General features: G+C 49.2%; 5 protein-coding genes across 7 annotated transcripts; 2 read left to right on the top strand and 3 right to left on the bottom strand.

Moving 5' to 3' along the window:
• Positions 1-89: 89 nt before the first annotated feature.
• Positions 90-932, top strand: LOC125955681 (uncharacterized). Its single transcript, XM_049686822.1, has one exon. It carries the CDS (start codon positions 90-92, stop codon positions 930-932), a length of 843 nt encoding a protein of 280 aa, XP_049542779.1.
• A 42-nt stretch (positions 933-974) lies between these two features.
• LOC125957414 (uncharacterized) lies at positions 975-2,863 on the bottom strand. Its single transcript, XM_049690096.1, has 4 exons — positions 2,623-2,863; positions 1,723-2,558; positions 1,566-1,659; positions 975-1,501 (listed from the first exon to the last, which is right to left on the bottom strand). Exons 2-4 carry the CDS (start codon positions 2,499-2,501, stop codon positions 1,049-1,051), a joined length of 1,326 nt encoding a protein of 441 aa, XP_049546053.1. The 5' UTR covers positions 2,502-2,558; positions 2,623-2,863; the 3' UTR covers positions 975-1,048.
• A 218-nt stretch (positions 2,864-3,081) lies between these two features.
• On the bottom strand, positions 3,082-6,049 carry LOC125957396 (putative inactive tyrosine-protein kinase Wsck). The gene is made up of 4 exons (XM_049690068.1): positions 5,585-6,049; positions 4,563-5,467; positions 3,804-4,483; positions 3,082-3,718 (listed from the first exon to the last, which is right to left on the bottom strand). Exons 1-4 carry the CDS (start codon positions 5,779-5,781, stop codon positions 3,230-3,232), a joined length of 2,271 nt encoding a protein of 756 aa, XP_049546025.1. The 5' UTR covers positions 5,782-6,049; the 3' UTR covers positions 3,082-3,229.
• A 246-nt stretch (positions 6,050-6,295) lies between these two features.
• On the top strand, positions 6,296-9,388 carry LOC125957395 (uncharacterized). Of its 3 annotated transcripts, none has more exons than XM_049690066.1 (2): positions 6,296-6,617; positions 6,688-9,388. In XM_049690066.1, exon 2 carries the CDS (start codon positions 6,780-6,782, stop codon positions 8,874-8,876), a length of 2,097 nt encoding a protein of 698 aa, XP_049546023.1. In that variant the 5' UTR covers positions 6,296-6,617; positions 6,688-6,779; the 3' UTR covers positions 8,877-9,388. The 3 variants fall into 3 exon arrangements, with proteins under 3 accessions (XP_049546023.1, XP_049546022.1, XP_049546024.1); XM_049690065.1 differs by having other exon boundaries at positions 6,681-9,388; XM_049690067.1 differs by having other exon boundaries at positions 6,479-6,612; positions 6,800-9,388.
• On the bottom strand, positions 9,273-10,425 carry LOC125957428 (uncharacterized). Its single transcript, XM_049690117.1, has 3 exons — positions 10,089-10,425; positions 9,805-10,010; positions 9,273-9,728 (listed from the first exon to the last, which is right to left on the bottom strand). Exons 1-3 carry the CDS (start codon positions 10,271-10,273, stop codon positions 9,526-9,528), a joined length of 594 nt encoding a protein of 197 aa, XP_049546074.1. The 5' UTR covers positions 10,274-10,425; the 3' UTR covers positions 9,273-9,525.
• Between the last annotated feature and the right edge of the window lie 1,251 nt (positions 10,426-11,676).

Genomic DNA, 11,676 nt, shown 5'->3' with positions numbered 1-11,676 from the left:
CTGGATTTTTCGGCGTCCTGTTTTTATTTGGTGGTTTTTGTGGTTTTTTTTAGAATTCTTTCGAGTTGGTCCCAGTTTCCGATAAGAAGATGAGTAAGGAGACCAGAAGAAATGTGTGGAAGTACGACGAAACGAAGGAGATGCTACAGATCATGCTGGAGAACAATTTCGTGCAGGCGTTCAGCACCAAGCACAACACAAACGTTCAAATCTACCGCCAAATCGAGAAAATTATGAACGAGCGAGGCTTCCGGCACAAAACGTACGAGCAGATTGGGGTGCGCTGGAAGAACCTGAAGAACCTGCACATGATAGCGAAGCGGAGCAACGATCTGAACGAGCGCCACCTTTTTCCCTACTACGACGAGGTGGACGAGCTGGTGTCCTTGACGAAGCGGAAACCGCGCCAAATCACAATCCAACCAAAGCTCTCCGCTCGGCCGCTTAATACTAAAAGCCGGATTGTCACCATTAAGGCAGAACCCGTCGAAGCCAGCCCGTCCTCCCAAAGCCTACACATGGAGATCGCCCTGGAAGATCCCGATAGCGCTCCGGATGAAACCGTAGAGGAGAGATTAGAGGAGGACGAGGAACAGGTTGACGATCTTCCGGCACGAGCCCCCCGTGTCCGTGTTTATGCAAGGCGTCGTATGCCACCCGGACCGAAACAACCAACCCGATTGCAGTCAGCGATAGCTTCCAGCAAGCAAGATCTCAACGACGAGTTCTATCGCACCCAGAAGCGGTTAATTGATTACGAGTTCAATTTGCACGCCCAGCGGGAGGAAGAGTACATGCAGCAAATCAATTTGAGCACGAAGGAGCTGATGGAGGAACACATGGAAGCGTTTTTCGTTCGGCTAAAGGAGTTTATGGACGAGCAGAGAGCGGAACTGGCAAGTATCACGCCAGACGAGGACACTCCACGATAACATCGATAAGCACCCGATCGATTTATCTATTAAGTTATGCAATGTTCGTGTTGTATTAACTTGTTTTAATATTGGTAATAATAAAGAAGAGAAATGAAGCCTTGCAACGAACTGCGTCAAATGTCGTCGATTACGACGGGGAAATTGTCCTCCATGTAGTCGCTCAAGTGGTTCCGGATTTCCTCGCCCTCCTCATCCACGATAGGGCAGAGCCAGAAGGGCTGTTCCGATACAGCTTCCGCTTCAATCGTTGACTCACTCCATTCCTCGTTGTAAGATGCCTTCTCAAACTCGAGAAAGTTGTGCAGCAGACAGCAGGCCATGATGGCGGTAGGTACAATCGAAATGTCCAAGTGTACGGTACCTTGTAATAGATTCCAGCGGCCGGTTAATCGTTCGAACGCTTTACTAGCGATGGCACGGGCTCGGGCCATGTAAACGTTAAAGGATCGGTGCGCCAGTGACAGGTTCTCCCCATGGTACGGTGTCATGAGCCACGGGAGCAAAGGATATCCGCTGTCCGCCAATAGAAACGGGGCCGTGAGCTTGTCATTTAGCATTGCCATTGGCTAAAAGCAGGTAGATGACCAGATTAGCATCGGTGTAGGTGTTTGTAGTGTAACTACAGCTTACCAACTGTTGTCTATCCATCGTTTCGTATAGGGGTGACTCGAACAGAGCGGTTTCATCGTTCGTGCATCCAGAGTGCTGCGATACGTCCATGAAACTGAAATCATTACTCATACGTGAGAGATCAAGCGTGCAGCATTCACAGGGTTGCCTTAGTTACCAGCCTTTGCCATCCACTACCGCTTGCAGTATCACCGAGGCCCATCCGTTGCTGTTGACGTAGAACTGCGATTCATCTACTGGCGGGACGATGGCGATATGCATACAGTCGAGGACTCCCATAGCCCGTGGTATGTTGGCTAGTTGTTCGAATTCCTCCACCGTATCCTCCAGTTCATCGATGTGGTCATCGACTGGTAGATAGATAAGCTCCTCTTCCTCCAGAAACACGTTCACCACCGCGTTACAGAAGGTCAACAGACACTTTTGTACCGTGCTCATGGGCACCTCAAACTCGTGGGCAACCTTCCGATAGTCAGCTCCCGTGCCGAGCACATACAACGCGATAGCGGCCTTTGTCTCAATCGTTAGTGGTATCCAGTGGTGTGTGATGCTCTCGGCCGCTAATTCATCGTTTAGCCGTTCGCAAAGCAGCTGGAAACAAGCGTAATCCATGCGGAACAGCTCTTCGTTGAAGTGTTCCTTCCCGTTGGCGACACTTTTCCACCATCTGCGACTGTACTGTTTGATTTGTAGGGGAACCGGCTTCTTCGGGATGGCCGGGGAAATTTGGCTCCCCAGGTGCCGCCTTTTCCGCATGAAAAGCTCGTAGTTCCGGGCCAGACGTCGGGCTAGTTTCTGTGCGAATCGCTTTCTCATGCGAGCGAGGTGATCGCGATGTCGCTTAAGATGCTGTGTGATTTGTTGCTGCAGCAGCACGCGGTATCCATTGACCAGCTCCGCCAGTAATTGAGGGTTATTTGGGAGCTCCAGCTCCATTTTCAACGCAGCCCCTTGCACTTGAGATCTTCTTCGGATTTACCCTAGCGATGATTGCTGGAAGCAGAATTCGATCGTTAATGCAACAGATCCTTGCAGAATCATGAACCTTCAAACTTACCGCGGTACCGGTTTCCGAGGGTGGTCTTTCCGTGACTCCCGGATTTCGTTTCAGGCCGGTCTTTTTGTGAGTCTTTTGCGCTGTAGTTCCCCTAGTTTCCTACACATTTCCGACCCACTTTTGCAAAGCCAACAACGGCGGGAGTTGCGAACGATGCTAATTTGCAGTTGGCACCTTTATTTTTATCAAGAAATCCACGAAATTGTTCAGAAAACATAAACAGTCCTATTTATACAACAAACTAGAGATTCTAACCTTAAAGCCAAAACAATAACAATACGATTTCGCGCTTAAAATTTTGCTTTGTTTTACAAAATGCTTATATTTTCTCGACTACCACTGTCCAAACTGCTTCGTCGTTCACTGCGGTTTCAAGAGTCGAAATTTTCGACCCGTGGATCCGCTTATAGCAGCAAGTCGAGTTTGAATTAACTGTGAAAATCTGTTACGAGTTCCTTTTCAGGGCGTTTTCTTTATTTTACGTACAAAAGTTAATCTTAAACTAGCATTTAATAAAAGCGGGCGTCACTGGGACGCCCTATTGGACGGAATGTTTTGTTTCGTTGAAAAAATCAAACTAACCTAACTAATAAACCTGCTAGCAGCATCATTCGACCATCTCCAGGTGAGGTAAGTACGGGGGCAGCTGTAAACTTTGCTTCCGCTCGAACGATAGCAAGTACCGCAGCATCGGTAGCGTTTGCCGCAGATAGTTGCGCAGCTCGATGAAGCTGGGCCGATCGCTCGCATCCAGATCCCAACAGTTCAGGCACAGCTGGTACAGATCTTCGAACATGAACGCGGGCCGTTCCGGTTTCTGTCCGGACCGTATGGCGGCAAAGAGATTGTCCGTAGTCGTCGACCCGAATGGTGTCGCACCCAAACAGCAGCACTCCCAAATCAGCAGACCAAAAGACCACACATCGCCTTTGACGCTGTGATTCTGAAACTTGATGACTTCCGGTGCGTGCCAGCGTGCAATGTCGATGCACTTCTCCGTACCTTCGGCATATAATGGAGGTCCGAAGGCGCTTACTTTCACCTCGAATTTAGTGTTTACGTACACGGTACGAGCGCATAGCTTCTTACTCATCAACTGCCGGGAAAGGGAGAAACGAGAACGATTATCAACCCACTGATTTCATGCAACCGCGTGCACGTGCTTCCGATACCGTACTTACATTATTGTCCGCTAGAAACTGCATACCATCACACACCAGACACAGTATATTGACGACAATCTCCTCGGAGATGGTCGAGAACTTTGCGCTATTCACGTTGCTCGGGACGCGTGCATTCAGCAGCGTTTGCTTGAGGGTCGTTTGCATCTGCTCAAACAGCAGATAGCACCAGTCGGGCGTCACGCAGACACCCAGAAACAGGATCACATTAGCGTGCTCCTCCAATGCCGTTAGACGCCGGAATTCATTCAGAAACGCTATCTGGTCCACACTTTCCATATCATCGGTAACGACGTGCACATGTGCCGGTATGTCTTGATCTTGGCCTTGCTGTAGACTACCGGCCAGTACATCACCGTACTTTCCGCTACCCAGTATGTGGTTAATGTTCAGGCTAAGGTACTTTCGGGCGTGATGCTTCGATTGCTCTAGCCCATCGATTATGTCGCGCAGTTCCGCCTCGAAACCGCGCTGCTCGTAGATGTCCGGCATGAAGCCATTGTTCTCTACCTCCAGGATGGGCCCTTGCAGCGTTAGCTCGTGGTGATCGGCGAAGGGGCGCGGATTCGCCGACGGTGTCTTGTAGCGCAGATAAATGTACAGAATGATGGCCGCCGTCAGCACGATACCGAACAGGATGCACGCGACGGTAAGGATTGTGATGAGTGTTTCATTCCGTTCTACCGAAACCGTGAAGAAAAGGTAAGGTGAATTATCTTAAACAATAACGCAATGGCCTAGGGGATCGATCATGCTTACCAATTTCCACCGTTTTCAGATTCACGTGCTGATGATCCGGGTACTGGTGCTGCTCGTGAGTGGTCGTCGCATAACGCACCTTGACGACGTGATTCCGAACGCTTACCACACCAATCGAAATGTGCACGTGCGCTCGTACCGTGATCGGTGGATTGAAGTAACTGCGATACTCCCGCCCATCACCGACCGTAAAGTGGAGCGAATCGTCATCCTTCATCTCCAGCTCGGCCGCGATATAATACGGGACACGGTTTTCCTTCGACTTCTGGAACGTGTTCAACTGACTCTCTTCGATCTGCTGTATCAGCTCCCCGTTGACGTAGTGCACCACGACGCGATAGTAGCTTACGGGCCCATTGTTGTTGGTGGCACGAGGGATTTTTATCAAAATCGTTGATCCAAGGCGACGCAAAATGATCGGTTCTTCTGGTTCCGGGTCAGGGATGCCGATCTCCGTGCTACCGAGTATGCTGGCTCGACCTCCTTCCCCTTTCAGGGACAGTGAAACGACCGTTACGTTGTAATCCGTACCGGGCGTAAGGTTGGACAGCTCGAAGGTGCTGGTCGTATTTGGTAGGGACCATCGTAGTGGATGGATCCGATAGCTTGCGTATGTACGCGTCGCTTCGGCAATTATCTGAAACTGTTCAACCTGGGCACCATCTTCCGATGGAAGATCCCAGCGGATCGTGATGGTCGCTTCCTGTTTACTGCTGTTCTCGAGACGCAGATTACGCACCGGACCGGCCACTTCGATGCCGGTTTCGTATAAACTTTGCGCATTCACACCACCACAGCTCATGTCCGGCTGCTTGCCACAGGACAGTCCACATTCGCGATCCTCCACAACGCGAGTTCGGATCGTGTTGGTGCAGCTGCAACGTGAATCGGACAGCACAGCATATCTGCAAGCAGGAGAGAAGCATAGAAACGTGAGTCAGCGTCGTGGATGCATGACACGGTTCCCACGCACGGCGATCAACAAAGAACGCCGCTCCTCCAACACCTCCTCCCCACCTTACCGATGGAAACTTTCTTCGCAATTGTTGACGCACTCGTCCAAACTATCGGTCGTCATGGCAAGCCGGGCAAAACGATCACGTTCATAGCAACCGAAGAAGGATCGCTTTTCGGCAACCACAATCTTGTGGAACAGCGAAAGCACCACCACCGCCACCGCCACCGCCAGGAATGATGATCTACAAATCGCGGTCACCATTTCCGCTACTGATCACGAAACGAATAAAAAACACTAACAACGGAAGGGATTCTGTGGGACACGTCCGCGGCAATCGGGGCACATTTTCCACTCCGCTTTTCGAGAAACGAGCTACACTCTCACGGGAGCAGACGGGGAGGGGAAATCTTTGTTTATGCCCGCTAATTACTCCTCCTGCCCTCCTGATCGATCGATCGCTGGTGGTGTGGGGCGCGGCCGTTGACGACGCGGTGGCGCTCTCTTGAGTTCTGGCACGCGAGAACACACCTGCGTTCGTTTATGCTCCACTGCACACCACTACCAGGTGAAGTAAATTAGTATATCCAGATGAAATAAATTAATATTTTGCACTTTAATTCTCCTTTTCCGTCTTTCCGTTCATCATTTTTTTGTTGAAAATTATTTTTGAACGCAATTCCCACAGGTATCGACGAATTCGGTTACTCACTGTCAGCCGTGCGAACTGTCAAAATGCGTAATCAAACGTCATCAACAAGGACAAAGGAAAGAAAGAAGAAGAAGAGGACAAAGGAGGCGCCGCCGGGATGTATTTAAAGCGCCAGGAACAGCTGTTTTTTTGGCCAATCGCAACGTTGCCATGGTGATATCCCTGTGTGCAGCTGCCGTTGGCGCCAAAAGCTCACCCCCCACCCCAATGTGATCGAATGGCAGATCGCCTGTTGTCAACAAGGGCTGATGTGGGGAGGATCGTTCAGCAAGCGCCCCTTTACCTGGACCGCGATCGTCGAGTTTCTGTACCCCGAGATTTGGTGAATCAGCTGGCAGACCATCAATTAGCGGGAGTACGCTTCATGCACCAGCAGCTGCAGCGTGAGGTAGGTAATAATAGAATCGTGACCGGAGCTGATTCACTGTGATGTTGTGTTTGTTATCATCAGTATACAGGATTATTCTTGAATGATGAACCGGGGCTGGGGAAGTGTCATCAAGTGTTGACACTGCTGACGGCCGTCGCCAGCAACTCTTCAACGCGTTCCATGGTTTTGTGTTCCTGCAGAGACCGAGCATATTATTGGACGTACCATCTGGAGCTGCTAGTAGCGGATGAATCCGTGCGCTCCAAGATACTTGTGAAAACACACCGAGAGATAGCACAACAGACACCGGACGCACTGTGCTACGTCGTCGTGGATGAGACGGATCGTTTTGCGACACGACTCGAACTAGCGAAACTGTGTTCGCTGCGGGCGGAACGTTTTATTTTCCTGTGTTCGATCAACTTGCTCGATCATCCGACCGAGCTTTCCGATCGATTACCGTTCTGTTGTAAACCGGCGAAAACGGCTTCCCTGCGGAAGCTGATCGACAAGCAGCAAACGAAACGAGATCGATTCCGGGCGTACCTTTGCCTGAGACCACTGCTTTTGCGACGATACATCAGCAACTATCAACGAGTGCTACCAATGGTCGTGAAGGAGGAATTTGATCGACGATATCACGCGTGGCGTACGCCTGCAGACGATCGGCTAAAGGACAAGATCGTTAAGAGTTGCCCGGTACCACCACCACCACCTTTGGAAGCTGCGAACCTAAAGAAAGAAGATACCAAAGATAGTCCTCTGTTTGCGTTTGGTAGCTTCGAAATGACACCGCAAGCGGATAACGCATCGGAGGCCACGAAACCGTTTCTGAAACAGCAAAAGGATGAAATCGATCCTGATCCTATCAAATCGGTCGCCGATCCATCGGCAACCGTGGGCACCGTTCAAGCAACCTTCAGTGAACCATTGTTTGGACAGTTCGAAATGGACACGGAACAGATGCCACCCCTACGGGTTGAACCAGGCAGTAGTTTCGACACTTCACCGATGAGCTCCCAGCAGACCGTCATCGGTGTACCGTCGACCGTACCCGAAACACTCGATGCCGATTCCGAAGAGTTCCTGCAACTGGGTCAGGGTGCGATCTCCTGTAGCAACTCCTCTACAACCCAACCGGACCACCAACCCGTGACCGATGTCGAGGAAGATCGGTATTGCTTCCCGATGGATAAGTTCCAGCCGCCAGCATGTTCCAGCTCCTCGGCAGTGAGTGTGGTTGAGCAGAGTCTACCGAATGCCCAGAAACGAGCGGCAACCACTGACGTGGTCGTTATCACCTCTTCTTCTTCCTCATCTGGCCCGAGAGCGAAACGGTTGAAATCACCATCTCTCTTCGGGGACAGTGACAACGATACGGTATCACTCGAATCGGATTCCGATGGAGAGATTTCCTTTACGGAGATGTTGGCCAAATCGCCCGGCAATCTATTGCCACCGAGTACCTCCAAACGACCCAGCGAAGGCAAACACCGTGCCGTGCCATTTCCGCGCACGCTAACGCACTGTAGCACTCCGATTGCGAAGCTTATCACGGCTCCATTGCCTCTGGCTACCAGCGGAGCGGGCGAAGTAGCGGCTTCACAAGAACTCAACCTCTCGTCGGTCGACATATTTGCCGATTCGCCTGCCGTCGGACAACACCAGAGAACTCGACTGGCTGAGAATGTGTTCGAAATCACCAAAAACGCGGCCTTCCCCAATCGTATTGTTGTGCAGGAGAACGATGCTACCGGTGGACTACCGGGTACACCGGTTCTCCGGATCGAAGGTGACTTGTCGGATGATGATGATGATGACGTCGAAATTGTTGAGGCCAGCGAAGGTGTGATCAATCTGGTGGATGATGAAACGGATGCCTGTAAAACGAAGGCCCTCGAGGGTCAGCGAACGCCACAGAGTAGCACCAGTAGCAGCAACATCCGTCGAACAGATAGTGGTGCCGGTACTTTGAATCGGACTCCCTCATCATCAGGGTGGTTGGGCAAAAGCAAACGGACACCAACCTCTTCCCGATCGCCGAATAATAGCAGCAATAGCAACACACCGACCAGAGGTAAACGATCACCCCATCAAGGCGGTAGCGATGGTAACCGGCGACGGATAGGTGATCGATTTAGTGTACGAGAACCATCCAAAAGACGTCGTAAGTTGGACGAAGAGTTCCAAGATTCGGAACGTAATCGAACACAGGCTAGAGCTACCGGTTTGCGCGGTAGAGATCTTTTGAAGGATAACGAAAGGAAGGGAAGGTAGCAGTTACTAATGTAGCTAGTAGTCAATTCTAATCAGTCAACTTCAAAATTATGTTATTAAGTTAGTTTACGATTCAGTTTTTAAACATTTACGCACTTTATATTGCTGTAATAAGTTAATCACTGATAATGATCCTTTTATTGATCACGATATGTAACTTTATTGTAACAACGTGTGACTGCTTATTCAGTTATTCGTTTACAGAAGATTCACTGTAATTATTAATGTAATTTTGGCTGTTCCTATCTGCTTCGTCATAGGTTTTTGGTTTCTTTCAAAACAATTAGCAAGTAGCAATCAAGGGAGTTATGTTCTATGAAGGGACAATTTATTTTTAAAAAGATTTTGAGCTCAGTATATAACTGACTGATTTAGTACGATATCCAGTTTTTAGGATTTTTTTCCCAAAAATTAATATTAAACGCTGTATGAATCAATTTTTTATTTATGGCACTCATTCATCAACCTCATTAATCAATTTTATTTCATATTTTACATCAATAAAAAGTCATTGCTTGGTAAGCAATAAGTACGATTCTTGTGTATGAATGCATGGTTTCTGTGAAAAGTTAGGCTAGCAACAAGACTGCAACATCGTTGCCAGCATAATGAACCTTCACCCACACATTATAAAACCGTCACCGTCCTCTTATCCTCTTCCTGCTTGTATCTTCTGATGGCGAAGATGCTCAAAGTGTTCCTTTAGCTTTCTCATGATTTCGTGGCGCTGATACTCCACCTCGCGCCGACAGAAGGATCCGAAGAAGAAGGGACACGTGTAGCGAACGAGCTCGGTCACCAGTGTATCGTGATCGTTGATGCGTCTTATCGTGAACTCTCCTTCAGCTTGCGCTGGACAGCGAAATAGAATGGAAAGAAAATCGATTTAAATTGCAAATCTAGGGAATGTGGCGAGATGTGAACTTACGACAGTAGAAACCGGACAGGAAGCAAGTACGGTGCTTGGAAGCGACCGAGTACACGCCACCGTTGGCATCGGATAGCTTGGTAACCATGTAGTGGCCGACACCTTGGTTGTAGGTGTAGGGCCAGTGCGAGAGCTTCTCTTCGTAAGAAACCGTGTACTTCCAGTCGTTTCTGTATCCACTCTCCGAAACCACTTTGAAGTCGAGACTGTAAAGGCAGTTGTAATTAGTTTCTGGGCATATCTGCGAATAATTGAACAGTTGTATGAGCCAGTGACAGACTTACATTGTTGGGTTGAGCCGCTTCATATGGCTAAAATCGGCCAGAAAGTCCCACACATCTTCCGGTTTCGTGTGAGGCAGCACCCCGCTCAGCTCGTACTCGCGATAGCCCGAGGACAGGAAGAAGTAGAGGGCAATCGACGACAGTGTAGCGATAAGCACCCGTTTTGGAACGCGCCATCGAATCATGATGCTTGCTTGCAGTACGGCAGCTTATCGTGCGTTTCGGGCTTCCGAAGATCGGCGAGGACTGGCGAAGACTGATGCTGACGCTGCTGATTCTCCAGAACTCCAGAAAAATCTCTTTCGACAAACCGTTGATCTCTCAAATGATCACGCACATATGTGTGCATGCTGTCGCCGCCTCCTTCACGCCGAGCAACGATCGTAGAAACATATTTTTATCGTCTGTTCATTGGTGTTGCCGGCGGCGTTGTTTCTCGGTATGCGTAGGAGAATTAACATAAACAAAATGTACAGGGTGATCATTCTTATGCGCTGGAGGCATGCGATCGTACACGATCTTGAAGATAGATTTAATTTAAATTTTCTAGATTGAATTGAACGATCATAGGGCAACATGGATTTATTAAGTATTGCTAGTGGTATTAGTACTAAGGCTAAGAATGGAAAAATTTGCATAAAAAATAAGTTAAATTTTGCACTAAAATCGCCATAAAAGTGCGTCGTTCCATCTCAATTTGGGTCTACCATACACTCCTAGTTAATCTGGAAATCCTGAGAAGTCTTCTCTATTGATCCTGGTCTTCAGAAGTCCAAAACACTCCCAGGTTCTTCCTCTTGGACAGGTTTCTCGGGTGGATAAGTAAAAGTATGACCGGCAGGCTGCTTATTGAACCCCACTGCACTCATCAAAACCGACACAAAACACTTCCTATCGTTGTATTCACCGCTTTCGAGCCACGGATGTCCAGTCACAACTCTTGAGTAGCTAATGGTATCAACAAGAATTGCGTTTGGACAATCAGAGCTAGAAAATGTCTCCGGTAACACAGCACATGGTGGCACCACCGGGTTGCCATGTGTGGATAACAGTCGTCAGTCTGTCGAGTGCCTCGAGGGATGCCAACCCCATCGTCATCATCATCTTCGTCATCGTTCCCGCCATTTGACTCATCAATGTAGTTGTAGCTACGCTGCGTTTTTCATAGTTTTTGGCGCACCGCTCGAATTGTGCGCTCGTAAAACTCCATCCAATTTACTGCAAAACACTTGAAGTCGTAAATGCCTGAATGAGAACGAGAGGAAGACAAAGAAAGAGAGAAGATCGCACCCAACGGGTGTCCATTATCGTTAGGGGCGTTGCTCTTGTGGGCCTTGTTTCGTTGGGGCCCAGGTTTAGGTGCTTTGTCTGCTGCCGCTGCTGCTGCTGCTGCTGCTGAAGAAGGCCTCCTTGACAGAGGATGGTTAAGGCTGCTGTTGATGCCGTCGAAACACATTCGCGATGGTACGGCGTCTGGCTTTTCGGCCCGTGTGTTGTCGGAATTTTCGGGGCCCGTTTTCATTGTCAGCTCAATGCGACCATCCGGCAAAAGGGACGGGCTCAACATGAAAATCCTTCCGAAAATAGC

This window comes from Anopheles darlingi, chromosome 3 (genome assembly GCF_943734745.1).
Source record: "Anopheles darlingi chromosome 3, idAnoDarlMG_H_01, whole genome shotgun sequence".
Lineage (NCBI taxonomy): Eukaryota > Metazoa > Arthropoda > Insecta > Diptera > Culicidae > Anopheles > Anopheles darlingi.
The sequence above is the reverse complement of the archived record's forward strand: the minus strand, read 5'-3'. Positions and strand labels throughout refer to the sequence as shown.